The sequence below is a fragment of the Trichosurus vulpecula genome, chromosome 1, assembly GCF_011100635.1.
Source record: "Trichosurus vulpecula isolate mTriVul1 chromosome 1, mTriVul1.pri, whole genome shotgun sequence".
Classification (NCBI taxonomy): Eukaryota; Metazoa; Chordata; class Mammalia; order Diprotodontia; family Phalangeridae; genus Trichosurus; species Trichosurus vulpecula.
The window spans coordinates 31,177,723-31,193,645 of NC_050573.1; the positions used below are offsets into that span (position 1 = coordinate 31,177,723).

At 40.3% G+C, this 15,923-nt stretch overlaps 2 protein-coding genes across 2 annotated transcripts; both read right to left on the bottom strand.

Annotated features, from left to right (window-relative positions):
* Positions 1-1,702: 1,702 nt before the first annotated feature.
* Positions 1,703-14,515, bottom strand: LOC118853095 (cyclin-K-like). Its single transcript, XM_036763053.1, is given in 4 exon segments — positions 1,703-1,776; positions 12,967-13,574; positions 13,576-14,185; positions 14,188-14,515. Coding segments are annotated over 4 exon segments (1,620 nt in total).
* On the bottom strand, positions 2,499-4,565 carry LOC118834018 (crooked neck-like protein 1). Its single transcript, XM_036741458.1, has one exon. It carries the CDS (start codon positions 4,563-4,565, stop codon positions 2,499-2,501), a length of 2,067 nt encoding a protein of 688 aa, XP_036597353.1.
* Positions 14,516-15,923: the final 1,408 nt, after the last annotated feature.

Genomic DNA, 15,923 nt, shown 5'->3' on the forward strand with positions numbered 1-15,923 from the left:
TCATTATTATGCTCTATCTATTTTCTTCTCCAAGTCAAACACCCAACAGAAGACAAGCTCCCATTTGGGCCACCCTGGCCTCTCCTTCCTGGCTTCCACTTGTGAATCTGGGATTCATGAACTATCTTGTAGGTAGGTGTGAATCTAGTTCTTCCACTTGTGAATCTCTTGGATTTGTGAACTTTCCCTTTCTAGCTTGGTAGGAAGCTAGTTTTTCCACAAGGGAGAAGGAGCTGAGGGAAACAAGGGAACTGGAGAAGAAGGGGCTAAGGTAGGCTGGTAATCTGGAGGCTAGATCAAAGAGGTGGCAGGTCAAAGCAGTGGGCAAGAAGAGGGTAAGGGAGCAGAGAAGGAGTTGGGGGAAAGGCTGAGTTGATGCCATCAGATGACTATATTTAAGGGGCATGGTCATTTGGGGATTTTGGCTGTTAAAATAACCTTTAAATCTTTCAATTTCTGATAATTCCAAGATCCATATGAGAGCTACAATGATTCACCAGCTGCATTGGTGTTTTAGATCAAATATCACATAACTTAACCTTCTGCTCTCGAGCTCTCTTTTTTCCCACCCTTGGCACATTGGGGAGCTCTCACTTATCCCATGCTATAAGGAGCTAAGGGAGTTACTTTTAGCACACTGGGGTTTTTTGGGACCATTTTTGGAGATGTCTACGTGTATGTATATATGAATATGTTATATATGTACCGATGTATTATAACAATACTCTTCAAGGAATAATTTTGAAGAAATAAATTATTCTGAGTGCTATAAATACTGAGATCAACCAAAAAGGATCTATAAAGGAAGATGATATACACCTCCAGGAAAAGGACTGGTACACGGAATTAAACAAACTATGTCTAAAAACAGTTTACCAAATGTCACACTAGAATAAAATTTAGACACATTGTACTGATATTCGTAACATCATGAATTTAAATGCATGGAACAAAACTCTTTTTTCCAGAAATGATTTTATTTGTGCAGGTGACTGATTGAGGGCATCTCATTTGTAGCCAAAATGGAATTCACATTATCATGATACATTTACATTTTAATAATATACTGGTACATACAGGAATTTGTAAATAGGTGCAAACATACATTACTTTCCAAGGTCTAATTTCATTTGCTTGTCTGTCCACACCAAAAACCAAACCAAACCAAAACCAAACCAAAATAAAAAGAAAATTCAGCAAGGCAGACCTGTCCAAAACAACTTTAAAAATAAAGGAGAATGATACCAGTTAAAAGAAGAAGTCTGAGAACAATATCGCTAGAGAATGTATCGCTAGAGAGTGTTACTGAAGAAAAATGGAGTTCTGACCTAAGATGACACTGGTTTATTTAAAATTGATTTTTTTTTCAGTAAAAGTAAGCACCAGTTTCTCAAAGGAAATTTACTCTTTACAGGTAACTTCAAGTGTTCACTACTATGAAGTAATCCAATGCAGCAACAAGTGACTTTAACTTCATCAAGTGTATAAAGGTAGATTAAAATCGGCTTTCCAAGAAATCATACTGTAGGAGGTCCACTAGAGTTCAAGTTCACCATTTAATTCCCTTTCTGGTCTGTAATGTACTTCAGCTGTGGAGCATTATGCAAGGTTCCCTGATATTCCTCTATTTTGCCATTTACATTAGATTTCAAAGGTGATTAAAATCAATTTAAATTTTTTTTTTATTTTCTTTAAAAAGTTATTAGTGGGGAGAAGAGGCTTTATATTTTGTCATCCAAGCTGCTTGTCCCAATCCTCTTACAGGAGGCATGCCAGCTGTGAAGAGGAGAGTTGACACAGGGGATTGCTCACTTGGGGTAACAGTTTGGGGTGGGGCACAGCTGGAGAGGTGCAACTGACAGCTGGCATCCAAGGCCTGGGAGAATGATGGGGGGGGGGGAACAGCATGAATTAGTGGCCATCACAAAGGTGGAAAATTGGGGTTGTGTGTTGGTAGACATTTCGGACACAGGGTGCTAGGGAGCCTGGAACCAAATTCACTACGAATCAGATGGTATGAATTTAGTCAGATGCATTTCCAAATTGCCTTACATAGGAAAGTATCCTGTCATATATGGCTCAAAGACAGCTGACAAAATGGAGGTGGGACTTACTTTCTTCACATAATCTGATTTTGGAGGGGAGCTGATTGTTCCCATTCTAGCTAGGGGTGAGGCTGACTCTTCCACTGGTGAATCTCTCTGATTTGGAAACTTTCTTTTTGCGACATTTAAAAATTTCTGAATTTTGAAAAAGACCATAAATATTTCCCCTAACAGAAAAATCATTGTTGTAACACAGAAACGTTATGTCCTTTATTTGTAATCTCCTCAATTCCAACTCAGCAATATTTCAAAATAGCATAAAATAAAATAGCAAAGATGCAAGGCTCACCACTGATTAAAATAATAATAACGATGCACACAAGTTCCCTAAATCACGATGACTGCAGAAGAAAAATGTATAAAAACACCCACAATACAACAACATGGAAAAAGTCAGGATTCCATGGCATCGATGTCTTCCTGTGGGGGTTGCTCTGAAGCAGACTCTTCTTGCTGCTGTCTCTTCCAAAGTTTGGCCATGGCCAGCAGTTTGAGGTTGGGCTGGTTGGCCGCATCTTCTGGAAAGATGTAATGGTAGCACTCTTCCCAGCCAGCATCAGACCCATCTTCTGCCTGCACCTTTCTTCTCTTCTTCACTTTCTCTGGCATGAGTTTGTCCACTCTCTCCTTCTGACTTTCGGTTCCAAATTCATCTTCAAAGTTTCGCCAGGATTCTAATAGCATGAGTCTTTCTTTCTTCTCTTCACTGTTTCTCATCTTTCGGTTGGCTTCTTCATAAATCTGTCTGCATCGACTGAACCTTTCTTCATTTCCTGCAGACAGCTCAAATTGGGCAAAACTGATCCATACCTTCACATGTTGTGTTCGTTGTAGCAATCTCCGGTAGAGAAGTCTTGTCTTTTCGAATTCCTTTTGCTCGGTTTCGAAATCAAGGTAACATTTCCAAAGCACCTCTGGCATGTCTAAGCGTGGCTGGCCAATTGCTAACTCATAGATCGCCCGGGCTCTCTCCGCATCTCCAAGAACTGTCTCCAACTCGGCAAATTTGATCCATGTTGTGCAATTGTCTGGAGCAAATTCCAAGAACTTTTCATAAAGTGTCCGGCACCGGTCAAATTCTCGAAGCTGAAGCTCCAATTCAATGTAGCCTTGAAACAATTTGCTTTTGGGACACCTGCCAATGGAGGTTCCCAAAGCTCTTCTGGCAGAGGGTAAATTTTTCTGTCTGATTTCAAACTGGGCATACAGTAACCAAATTTTAGCAAATGTAAACTTTTGGTGAGGAATCAGTTTCAGACAAGCTTGATAGACCTGTCTGGTCCTGTCTGGATCCTTTGCCTCCAACTCTTCATAAAGTGCGTAGGCGATCCAGAGGTATATATAGCGCTTCCAGTGCTTCTTCTCTCGTATCGGTGGCACGTTGGCGATTGCCCTTTCATACACTTCTCTCACGGTGTCTGGTCCCTCCGCATGCCCTTGCACTAATCGTAAATAATCAAACCAGGCATCGTAATTGTGGGGATTGGCCTTCACCTCCTCTTCATACTGGAATCTCCGTCTGCTCACAATTATGTCTTCAATACCTCGCCTCTCCCCAAATTTCTTTTCAAAGACTGTGTAATTTTGAAGGAGCTTTTGGGCTGCGTGCTTCGAAATCCTGTTCAGCGCATATTGGTAGATCACTCGAGCCCGTTCCAGTTCTTTCTGATTTTCTTCAAACTTGGCAAAGGCCACATAGAGATTTTCGTCCATGTGCTCCTCTCCAAAGAAGTCCACAGCTCTTTCATAGACTTCCCTGGCCTGAGCCAAGTAGCCATGTTTTTCTTCAAAGACAGCATACTTGATCCAGTTCTTCACCTCTGGGTGCACGAGGACAAATCTTTGGTAAATGCCTCGTGCCCGATCCACCTCTTTATATCGCAGCTCAAATTTGATATAGGAGTGCCAGGCTTGCTCCTCGGGCTGCCATTGCATCCAGCGTTCAAATAGTTGCCGGCCTCCAGCAACGTTTCCCAACATCTCCTCCATATAAGTATATTTGTGCCAGAACTGACTGACCCGGGGAAGAGTTGTGATGGCCCGATCCCAGATATTTCGGGCATGGTTGACTTGTCGATTTTTCATTTCCATTTCTGCATATTTCAGCCAGAGAGTGATATTTCGGCAGTCCACGTCTAAGGCACGCTCGTATATGGAACGCGCTCTTTGAATTTCTTGCAGCCTCTCTTCCCATTGGGCGTATTTGATCCAGTTGCTAATCACCGTTCGATTCCTCCTTATATTGTCCTCAAAAGTCTTTCTTTTCCTCAGCGTGTAATCACTGAATTCTTCTCCATCTGTGATCTTCTGTTCCGGAGGTGGGGCAAGAAGTTCAAGCTCTCTTTCTTTAGCTTCCCTTAAAAGCTGCTCTGCTGTGATCTGCACTTCAGCAGGGGCTTTATTTTTCACCTTGGCCACTTTGGGGATCCGGTGCTTTCCGGCTGTGGTGGTGGCTGCCATGTTTGGGTGGATGGGCCCTCGACTCCGTCAGAGCCGGCTCCAATCCCTAGGCGGTCACCTTTAAGCTTCCCGGGGCTTCCCCGACTCAATTAAGAAAGGGTCTCTCTTTCCTGGTGACCAAGAATGCCAAAAGATCAAGGAGAGTCTCTCTCAGTCTACTTTATATCCAGGTCTGCCGGCCTGAAAGCAAATTGCTGGGACCTCCCCCAACAAGTGAACAGCAATCCTGATTGGTGGATATTTAAAGGAGGAGGTGGGCTAAGAGTTCACACCTTCTCCTGGTGGGGGGAGGGGTGTCAACTGATCTCAAGCACCGTCTAACATTCTGGGGTTGGGAAACCATTCCGTTGGGCATTGCTTTGGCCAAGTTTCTTCTTTGGAGGCTAGGTCATCGCAAACATTGATGAAGAGTGCAAGGATGTGCCGGTGACTGCTAATAGTGTGGACTAGCTCAGGTTGGCTTCTATAGACAGGGGGAAAGCCAGGCCTTGTGAGGGGCTATATTGGGATAATGTTTCTCAAGCAGCATGGGTCAGGAAGGGTTTCTCTCGAAGCTAGCAGAACAACATCCCCTTTGAAATCAGAAGGGAATATTACAAATTAATGTAGATAATGGAATGATACAGCATTGATACAATTTTCCTCAATGAAACCTGAGAAATCCTGAATAATTTCCACTAGCCAAAGCCATGATGTTTCTGAATGATAAGACAGATGAAGGAAAGGCTGTTTTATTTCATTGCTGGAGAGAGAGGTGTGAACGCTATGAAAGGGACACTGAAGATGGTTCTTATGTGTTCTTCTTCCATGCAATTAGCTACAATGTTATATAATGTTATAACTGATATCCATGCCTATTTCTCTTTTTCATTATCAACAACCCTATGGGATTAGTTTGTGGTTGCACAGCAACCCACCGAGCTCTCTCTACGGCCTGGGGATGATCTCAGGGTCACGCAGGCCCCAGGAGGAGGCTCTTTCCAGGGGGCCTATAAAAGGGTAATGTGGAATACAGTTGCCTAGAAATCCAAATAGGGTCAAAGGACCTAATTGTCCTAAATATAAATGAAAGAAACTAGTCCTCCTCTTCCCCTTTTCCCAGCCCCTGTCCTCTTCCAGGATTCAACAGGAATAAAACCCCTAACTAGAAAGGCAATTGCCACATCTCCCTGTGTCTACAGTGCAGACTGAGTAAGACCTCATTATTATGCTCTATCTATTTTCTTCTCCAAGTCAAACACCCAACAGAAGACAAGCTCCCATTTGGGCCACCCTGGCCTCTCCTTCCTGGCTTCCACTTGTGAATCTGGGATTCATGAACTATCTTGTAGGTAGGTGTGAATCTAGTTCTTCCACTTGTGAATCTCTCAGATTTGCGAACTTTCCCTTTCTAGCTAAATGTAAAGTCCCTTTATTCTTCTGGATCTACTGGCATTTTTCCTCTGTTCTTCCACAGTAACATATTAAATAGCTTCCAAACTGAGGTGCTTATATTCTGAAATCACCTCTTTATTGTTTTAATAACTTTCATGTTTTTTTTTCCTTTGACAAAAATACTGGAATTTTTTGCTAGTTCCTTCTGTGAGATATAAAAATGTTTCCTCACATGTTCAGGGAAGTGTTTTCTTTTCAAAGAACTAGCCTCTTTCTTTTTTTTTTAAATGCAAGTTATTTTTATTAACAACCCCATAACTTCTCTTATTGTTGCCTTCTGCATGAAGGAAGATGTCAAAGTTTGGGCTTTCATTTTATACAATATGAAAGTTTAAATGAGCACTAGACTTAAAGGCACAAAGATCTGGATTCAAATTCTGGCTCTGACATTGACTAGCTGTGTAACTATGGGCAGATCATAATTTTTTTTAAATTTTTTTATTTAATGTATTTCATTTTCAGCATTGATTTTCACAAGAACTAGCCTCTTTCTGCAAATACAGTTCTACGAAAAAATGGAAAACCAGTGTCAATGGAGTCTGTGGTTAAGATAGGGTAACTGGATCAGTCAGGCTTCAAATGCACATACTTAATTGCCTCGTTAATATCATCTTCTCCTCCCCTGGAGGAGCTAAGGCTCATTTTAATGCACATATGATCTATGTGGATGTATGTGGCAGGAGGGGGAACCCTTCAAGGGGGAAACACTTAGTAGGTATATCTGGAAGTTGTACACTTCAGAGTACTCAGCCAATGAGGAAACGACGGAGGGACATTGAGTTTCAGGGCAAGGATTTGAACTGCTAGCTTTTGCTTTTGATGTGTGTTGTTCAGGCAGCACACCCACTTGCAAAAATTGTAAAAGAAAAGAGCTTACCTCATCGACCTTGGGAGTCTTTGTCATTCCTCTGAAAAATTTCTTCCCCTAACAATTGGGGGCTCATCCAGGATTCTGGAAACATAGAAGGAGGATAATCACCACAAAAGGACAGAGAGGTGATCCCTGCCCAAATGGGTAGCTTTGTGCATCACTGCTGAGTGTCCTCCCCTCTCACTGCCCAGACCCGAGACTTCACTTTTGGAGCAAGGTAGAGTGATGCAGCTGGGGAAGTAGAGGAAGAACCCTGACTACTATGTAAGTCTGTGCACAGGGCAGGGCAAGAAACATTGGTCTTGTAAGTATTACCTTGTTAGTAGGACATTCTGCCTAAACAAATTATAAGAACGATGGCATTCATAGACAGAAAAAATGAGAAATAAGGAAATGAAGCTGCCAAGGAAGGGAACAGAAACAAAAGCCCCTGGTGGCATTCCTCCCAACAGTCCCTTGGGGAGCATGCTGGAAAATTGGAATGATAGTATATGTATCGAGAATAAGTAACAAATGCCAATTCCAAATATATTGTTCACAGAAGAGAAGGGGGAGTGGGCAAACATTCAATTCTTATACATTCCACAAGCAGGGAGCAATTTATTAGGAAGGGATCTCATCTCAACTAAATTTTTCAAATTAGAAAATGCAATCAGGCTAATTTGGTTTATCTCTTATAAAACATTTCACAGACAAACACAGAGACACTTTCTTTTTGTTTCGTGGTGTAAGTGTCTGTGTGTAATCTGACATCCTGTAAGGTTTAAATTGCATCGAGAAAAATCTCTAAAGGTGAGGCTCTTCAGAGGTCAGAGGTGCAGCCCGCAGCTTTTAGAGCTGATAAAGAATCTGAACTCAAGCTGCCCACAGGGAGTAGGGGTTGAGAGGAAAAAGAAAGCTGAGGGTTTGAATTCAGGTTTGATTATATCTCAAATCTAAAGTTTGTATTTTATGTTTAAATTAAATCAATGTGTCTGCTATCAGGGACTCTGTTTAAAACTGCAAAAATAAAGGGTCTTCTGTCTTATAATGGGATCACTTTAGGATTTCAGTAATCTCTTTGAAATGTATTATAAAAGTTTTTCTTTGCAGAGGGTGCAGGGGAGGTGTAATTTGTAATTAACTCCCTCTAGTGTCTAAGGTTCAGAGGAGCAGGATAAAATTAGAGGGAGTATGATTTTTTTTTAATTTAGTTGAAATGTAAAGGAAAATGGAAGGAGTCTGAGTTTGAAAGATTAGGAAAGAAAGAAATAAAAACCTGGGCACAAATATAGAAGATAGAAAGGAAAAGGAATGGTTTGTAGAAAGATGAGGGTAGGCAACAGAGAACCCATGTGCTCTCAACCACTCCCTTCCCCATCCTGCTAACGGTTGTTCTGGCCATCCTTGTGCCAGCTTCAAATGGTTTCAACATGGTAAGAGGGTGTGAGGAAATCTGATTTTGTTTTAAGTAGAAGGGATTGCAAATAAAATTTTGTAGTTTGATTTGAAAAACAATAGACAAAGTTAGAAGGAATTTCATCAATCTTCCTTTCGGGGTGGATCTGTGGGAGGTTTTTTTTTTTTAAACCTAATATGGGTATTGGCTACGGTAAAGATATTAGTTATTGTGGCTTGTGATTATTACTATTCAATTAATTGTCAACTTCCAGAGGTGTCTGCCTGGAGGGGGAGCTGGCCACATCCTGTCAGCATTGATTCAAATTCCTTTTTGCCTGGGCAAAAAGAAGCGGTTAGAATATTGTCCAGCACATTTTAAAATGACCTGATTATAATAGGTGAGTTCAAATTGTAAAATTTTCCCAGGAAAATGTGAATGTGCAAGGGGAATTGAAATATTAAGAGATGTGGATAATATTTCCATTCTGTCAGATTTATGGAGAACAGAGGAATTTGTGACCAAACAAGGGATAAGGAAAATTATGAAATGCAAAATGGATAATTTTGATTACATTAAATTGAAAAAAAATTTGCACAAACAAAGCCAATGCAAACAAGATTAGGAGGGAAGCAGAAAGTTGGGAAAGAATTTTTACTACCAGTATCTCTGACAAAGGCCTCATTTCTAAAATATATAGAGAAATGAGTCAGATTTATAAGGATACAAGTCATTCCCCAATTGACAAATGGTCAAAGGATATGAATAGGAAGTTTTCAGAGGAAGAAATTAAATCTATCTATAGACATATGAAAAAATGCTCTAACTCACTATTGATTACAGAAATGCAAAGCAAAATGACTTTGAAATGACCTGTGGCTAACATGACAAATCAAGGAAATTCTAAATGCTGCAGAAGATGTGGAAAAATTGGAACACTAATATACTGTTGGTGGAGTTGCAAACTGATCCAACCGTTCTGGAGAGCAATTTGGAAGTATGCCGAAAGCACTCTAAAAATGTGCATGCCCTGCGACCCAGAAATACCATTTCTGGGGCTGTATCCCAAAGAGATCATAAAAAATGGGAAAACGACCCACATGTAGAAAAATATTTATAGCAGTCCATTTTTATGGTGGCCACGAACTGGAAATTGAGGGGATGCCCATCAATTGAGGAAATGGATGAACAAGTTGTAGTATATGAGTGTAATGGAATAATATTGTGCTATAAGAAATGATGAGCAGGCAGACTTCAGAAAAACCTGGAAAGACTTATATGAACTGATGCTGAGTGAAGTGAGCAGAACCAGGAGCACATTCTACACAGTAACAGCCACATTGTGTGATGACTGACTTTGATAGACTTAGCTCTTCTCAGCAATGCAAGGACCTAAAACAACTCCAAAAGAATCATGGGGGGAAATGAGATCCATATAGAAAGAAATATGGAGTCTGAATGTGGATGCAAGTATACTATTTGCTCTCTCTTTGTTTTGTTTTGTTTTTTGCTTTTTCATGGTTCCTCCCATTCGTTCTAATTCTTCTATACAATATGATTAATGTGAAAATATGTTTAATAAGAATGTGTAGAGCCCATGTTGAATTGCATGCTGTCTTTTGAAGGGGAGAAGGGAGGAAGGTGGAGAAAATTTAAAACTTATGGAAGTGAATCTCTCTGTGTATAAATTTAATGTAATGTAAATTAACATAACATAAAATTATGGTATGAGGTGTTAATATAAAATAACACCTCAGAGCAAACTTTGAGAGGCAGAAATAATTTAAAGTCAGGGTAAATCAGTTCTCCACCTAAAACAACCTTGGAGGATGTTAGAAAAGACCCTACCTCCCCAGGTAATAGTTTGACCTAGTTGAAGTGCAAATACCTCTGCACCAATGCTAAGGAATCAAGGACAACAACAAAAACAAACAAACAGACAAGCGCTGGGGGCAGCTGAAACAGCTTCGGGAACTTTGGCCTCAAGGACAGCTGAACAGGGGAAGATTACAGGGGCCTGCAGCAGCACCCAAGACCTGACAGGTCCATGGCTGTGGCTGTGGGTGACAAGGAATGAGTCTATACTGGGTGAGTGTCATTACAGAGAATGGGGGACCCTGCTGGCTGTGGTCACTCAGAGTCCCTGATTTTCGTTCCAGGGTAGAGGGGTGAGCTGAAGTTTGCAATTGCCTAGAGACTGCAGGGAACAAGAGCATTGGCAGTGGCTGATGGCTTGTGGCTGAGGGGAGGAAAGGAATACCTGAAGTCAGGCCCCCAGATAGATCTCAGAAAACAGCAGCACAAAAAACCTGAAGCCTGAGATATTATCTCTTATACCCTGGGACTAAAGCCCAACTTTAACACAAAATCCACAAATGAGAAAAATGATGATGATGATGATGATGATGATGATGATGATGATGATGATGATGATAAAGCAAAAGAAAAAGAATTCACCCATTGGTAGTTATTTCAGTGATGGATTCAAACTCAGAAGAAGATAGTGAAGTTAAAACAGCTACTGCAATGCATTCTGGGAAGATGGTAGAGAGGTCAGAAATTTCCCAGCTCTCCAGATTTCCTCCACAAGCAGACAGAAAATCTCCATGGAACAGAGCAGACATACAATGCACAGCAGTAAATGATTGTAGTAACCTTGTGTTTGATACATATAAAGATTTAAGCTTTGGGGATAAGAATATACTATTTAGGGGAAAAATGTCAGGAAAACTGGAAAGAAGTCTGGCAAAAATTGGGTATAATCGACATCTTATGCCACTTACCAAGATATGGTCAAAATGTAAACATGACCTTGATATAAAGGGAGATATCATAATTAGAATATGAAATACTTTACCTATCAAACTAATGGATAATGGAAGAATTTATCAATAAAGAGACAGAGTATTGTGAGATGTGAAATGGATAATTTTGATTACATCACACTAAAGCTTTTGTACAAATAAAACCAGTATAGTCAAAATTAGAAGGAAAGCAGAAAATTAGGGGAGGGGGAATTATAGACAGTTTCTGGGATAAAGGTCTCATATATCAAATATATAGAGAACTTTGTCAAATTTATAAAACTATGAGTAATTCTCAAATTGATAAGTAGTCAAAGGATATGAACAGGCTGTTATCTGAAAAATGCTCTAAATCATTTTTATTAGAGAATTGCAAATTAAAACAACTTGGAGATATCATCTGATCCTATCAGATTGGCTAAAATTATAGAAGCAGAATATGACAAATGTCAGAGGAGATGTGGAAAAATTGGTACACTAATACACTCTTTGTAAAACTGTAGACTGAACCAATCATTTTATAGAGCAATCTGCCCAAAGAGTTATAAAACTGTGTTTACTCCTTGCCCCAGGAATACCCCTATTATATCTGTTTCCCAAGGTGATCAAGGAAAAAGGAAAAGAATCTACATATTCTAAAATATTTATAGCAACTCTCTTTGTGGTGGCAAAGAATTGGAAATTGGGGATGCCCATCAATTGGGGAATGACTAATTCTGTTGTGGTGCATGATTGTGAAGGAATATTACTGCACTGTAGTTAATGATGAGATGGTTAATTTTAGAAAAACATGGAAAGACTTACATGAAATAATGAAAAGTGAAGCGAGCAGAACCAAGAGAACGTTGTATACAGTAACATCGATATTGTTCAAAGAGTAATTGTGAACAATCAAGTTATTTTGAGGACTATAAATACTCAGATCACCTTTAGAGTACCTGTGAAGGAAGATGCTAGCCACCTCCAGAGAAAGAAATGATAAATAGAAGTAAGCATCATATGGTTTAAAATAGTTTATGAAATATCACTAGAAGAAAATTTAGAAACATAATCATATTCACAAAATCATGAATAAAAATGCATAGAATGAAATTCTTTTTTTTTCTTTTCAGAAACAATTTTATTTGGGTAAGTAACTGACTGAAGAAGCCTCATTTGTAACCAAGATGGAATTTCACAGTGTGATGTTACATTCACATTTTCAAAATATATCTGTATGTACAGGAGTTTGTAAATAGATGCCAACATACATCACTTTCCAAGGTCTGGTTTCCATCCCCATGTCTCCCTCCACCAAAAAAACAAACAAACAAATGAACAAAAAACAACAGCAAATTCAGCAAGACCACCCTGTCCAAAATAACTTTAAAATTAAAAAACTGAGAATAACAGTCAAACCAAGCAAGTCCGACAGCAGGATCATGTGTCACTAAGGAAAACGGAGTTCTGACTTTAGATGATACTGGATTATTTAAAACTTGCTTTTCAGTAAAAGTAGGAACTAGTTTCTGAAAGGAAATTTACTCCTTAGAGATAATTTTTGAGCCAATGTGGCTGGTTCCCATGTTCTCTAATAGAAAATAATTTAGTGCAGCAACAACTGACTGTAAATTCATAAACTGTATATAGTTAGATTATAATTGGCTTTGTAATAGTTATACAAGAAGCCATACTGTAGAAGGCCCACTAGAGTTCAAGTATACCATTCCACTCCCTCTCTGTACTGTGGCTATGTAGCATTATACAAAGTACCCTGACATTTAACTATTTGGACATTTCAACAAGATTTGAAAGGTGATTTTTTTAAATGAAAAAAATTTGTTTTTTGATTTTTTTTAAAAGGAGTGAGGAAGAGAAGAGGCATCGTGTTATGTCATCCAAGCTGCATGTCCCAACCTCTTACAGGAGGCATGCCAGGTGGGAGGAGGGGAGGTGCCACTGGAGGCTGCCCACCTAGGGGCACAGCTGGAGGAGGGTAACTGGCAGGTGGCATCTCAAGCCCTGGAAAAGGGTAGGGAGGAACAGAATGAGTTGGAGGCAATTGTGGAGGTTGAAAGTTGAGGCTGTATGTTGGTGGGGGGAAATATCCAGAGGCTAGTGGGGGAATTATGGGTAGTGGAAATGATGCCAGGGGAGGCAAGACAGGTGGCCAAGAGTTAAGAGGATATATATGAGGATAGTATGGCAAGTGAGTGGGTTGCCCGTATGCTGGAGGCAGAGCCCCACAGACTGCTCCTTCTGTCTTCATCACGGATTGCATCCTTTGATAACCTTCTCCTGACATATAGGAATTTGTATTTAACATCCCAGTAATGTAGCTGGAAGGTGGTGGCAAAGGGTGGGGGTGAGTAAGAGGAGGTGGCTGATGTACAGGGGCAGGATGACTTCGAGGAGAAGTCTGGACTTTTGGTAGATCTCCAGCCTCCACTGTCCTGGTCTGCTTGCCCTCACCCATTGAAATGGCAGGTGTGAGGGTTGGCTTACATTCTGGAGGTGGAGGTACAGGTAGCCTTGGTGGGTGTGGTCTCAATTAGGGGGATTTTAGATGTTGGTTGTTCTGCTGCCTTGTTGTCTTCCTTATGAGAAACAATCAGTGATTGTTTAAGCTGCCTGGGAGGGCTATGCTGAGGAGATGTTGGTTGCTCCAATTGCTGAGCAATATGATGAGGTGCCTGCTGGTTTCCTTGTGAATAGAGAGCCAGTATCTGATGGCAAATGTCTTCTAGAACACCAACAGGTACGTCTTGAACAAATTGTTCCCACCATTTCTTGTCTGTTGCTTTTGATGTCCATTCCTGCATTTCAAATTTGCATAAATGGCCTGCCAAGTACCTGACTGAGACTGCTATGATCTCAGGTTCCCATTGCAGTGATAATGTAGTACACAAACTGTCATTTATAAATGTCCATGCCATTTGAACCAATTTTTGAATTTTGTTTTTATCACCTTTGAGTTGTTTGGCATACTTGAGGAGAAACTGGTAGGGATGTTCCACTTGAAAATCAAATTTTATGGTCTGTAATAAGAGCCTCTCCAGAGCCATAACTTCTTCCTTTGGGTCATCTCCAAATTGACCAAACTGTACATCACTTAATAAGCTAAAAGCTGTTTTGAGAATATCTTTACATTTTTAGGAGTTTCTTCTACTTTCCCTGCCAAAAAGAGACCACAAACTCCTGTCACATATCTTTGGAACTGTTTAAATGAGTGAAACATGTAGAAACGATGAAAATAAACTATTCCAGTAGCCACGGTACCATAGGGCAGTCCCAAACGTGCTTCTACATCAAAGATGAACCTGGCACCCTCTTGGCGGTATTGGGCTTCAGTAGTTGGATCCAGGCCTTCTAACTGTGAAGGTGTATGAGTCAAGTCTTCTTTATCCCAGTACCAGCATGGTTTTCTGTGGCCGAGCATTGCCAAAATTACTGAAGGGCTGGGATTTTCTTTATTCTCCTTCATTGATTAAAGTAAACTTGTTCTTATTCGAAAGGTTTCCTGAGTAAGCTAGAATCCCATGTCTTCAGCAAGTCCTCCTTAGCAATATCTCACAGTGTTGACTATAGCCATTGTGGACACAGAGTAACAGGGAGCCTAGAACAAAAATCAGTACCAATCGGATGTTATTAATTTAGTCAGATGTATTTCCAAATTATCTTACATAGAAAACCATCCTATCACATGGGGCTTTAATACAGATGAACAAATTTGGTGGAACTTTCTCCCTTAGTATAAGCTGATCTATAATGTGAGCTGATTCATAAACTTTCCCTTTCTAGCTAGGTGTGAAGCTAGCTCTTCCACTTGTGAATCCCTCAATTCCAATTAAGCCTGGGTGGGAAAATGCCTTCCAGGTAAAATTTTCTTAAAGGTGCAGGGGCCTTCTGCTGAGCTGACACTCAGTTCATGAAGCAAAAATACAGAGGTATCCATTCCCTCAGAGCCCAAATTTCCAACTAGCACCCCAACAGAGATATACTATCTCACAACAACAACAACAAATTTGCTCCATAATTTCACATGTCCCTAAGAACCTTGTGAACTAGGAAACCAGGTATTAGCTCTCTCAATTATCTTAAGCAAGGACACTGAGAGTATGACCACCAAAACTTTTCAGCTAGAAAATATAATTTTCTCAATCCCCCTAGCCCCAGATTTTGGAGAAACCTGTGGGGACTCAACTCACTGTCTGCTTGGGTAGGAAAAGAGGACTTCTTCAGCCCTTCAAGCTTCAGAAAATGCCAAAGTGGAGCTCTTTTTTAATACTCCCAATTTTTTAAGGTCCTTCTTAAAGGCTAAGAGCCCAACTACCTTCAAAGGTTTATCTCCCAATCCTGTTCAGAGAGATCCTGTTTGAAAGATGAATTCATTCCCTGCCAAGGATGGCCCAGAAAAAGTACTTGAATTTTAAATGTTGCCAAATTTTCCCAAATTTTCTAGGATACAATCTTCTAAAATAAAATAGGACACAAACAAAATACACAAAATTGTTCATTTGCCTTTGGGGTTTTTGTTTCCCGGAGAAGATCTTGCTGCAGTGAATAAGGAGAGAACCAATCACAAACATGAATTTCCTAACAAGAAGTTCTCCCCTCATGGACAATTTTTCCACTCGGGCCCACTAAAATAGAAGACAGATTTCTGATAAGGATCTGAGGTGGGCAGCTCTTATTCCCATCCCTTCATGGTTGCCAGCAAATAATCGAGAAATTGAGGTCAATGGTCTCTCTTGATAACCAAAGATGCCTAGACAGGAGGGAGCATCTCAGGCTACTTTATATCCAGGCTTGCCTTCCTGATAAGTGAAAGGCAGCCCTGATTGGCTGATATTTAAGGAGGAAGGGGCTTGAGAGTTTTCAACTCTTCTTAT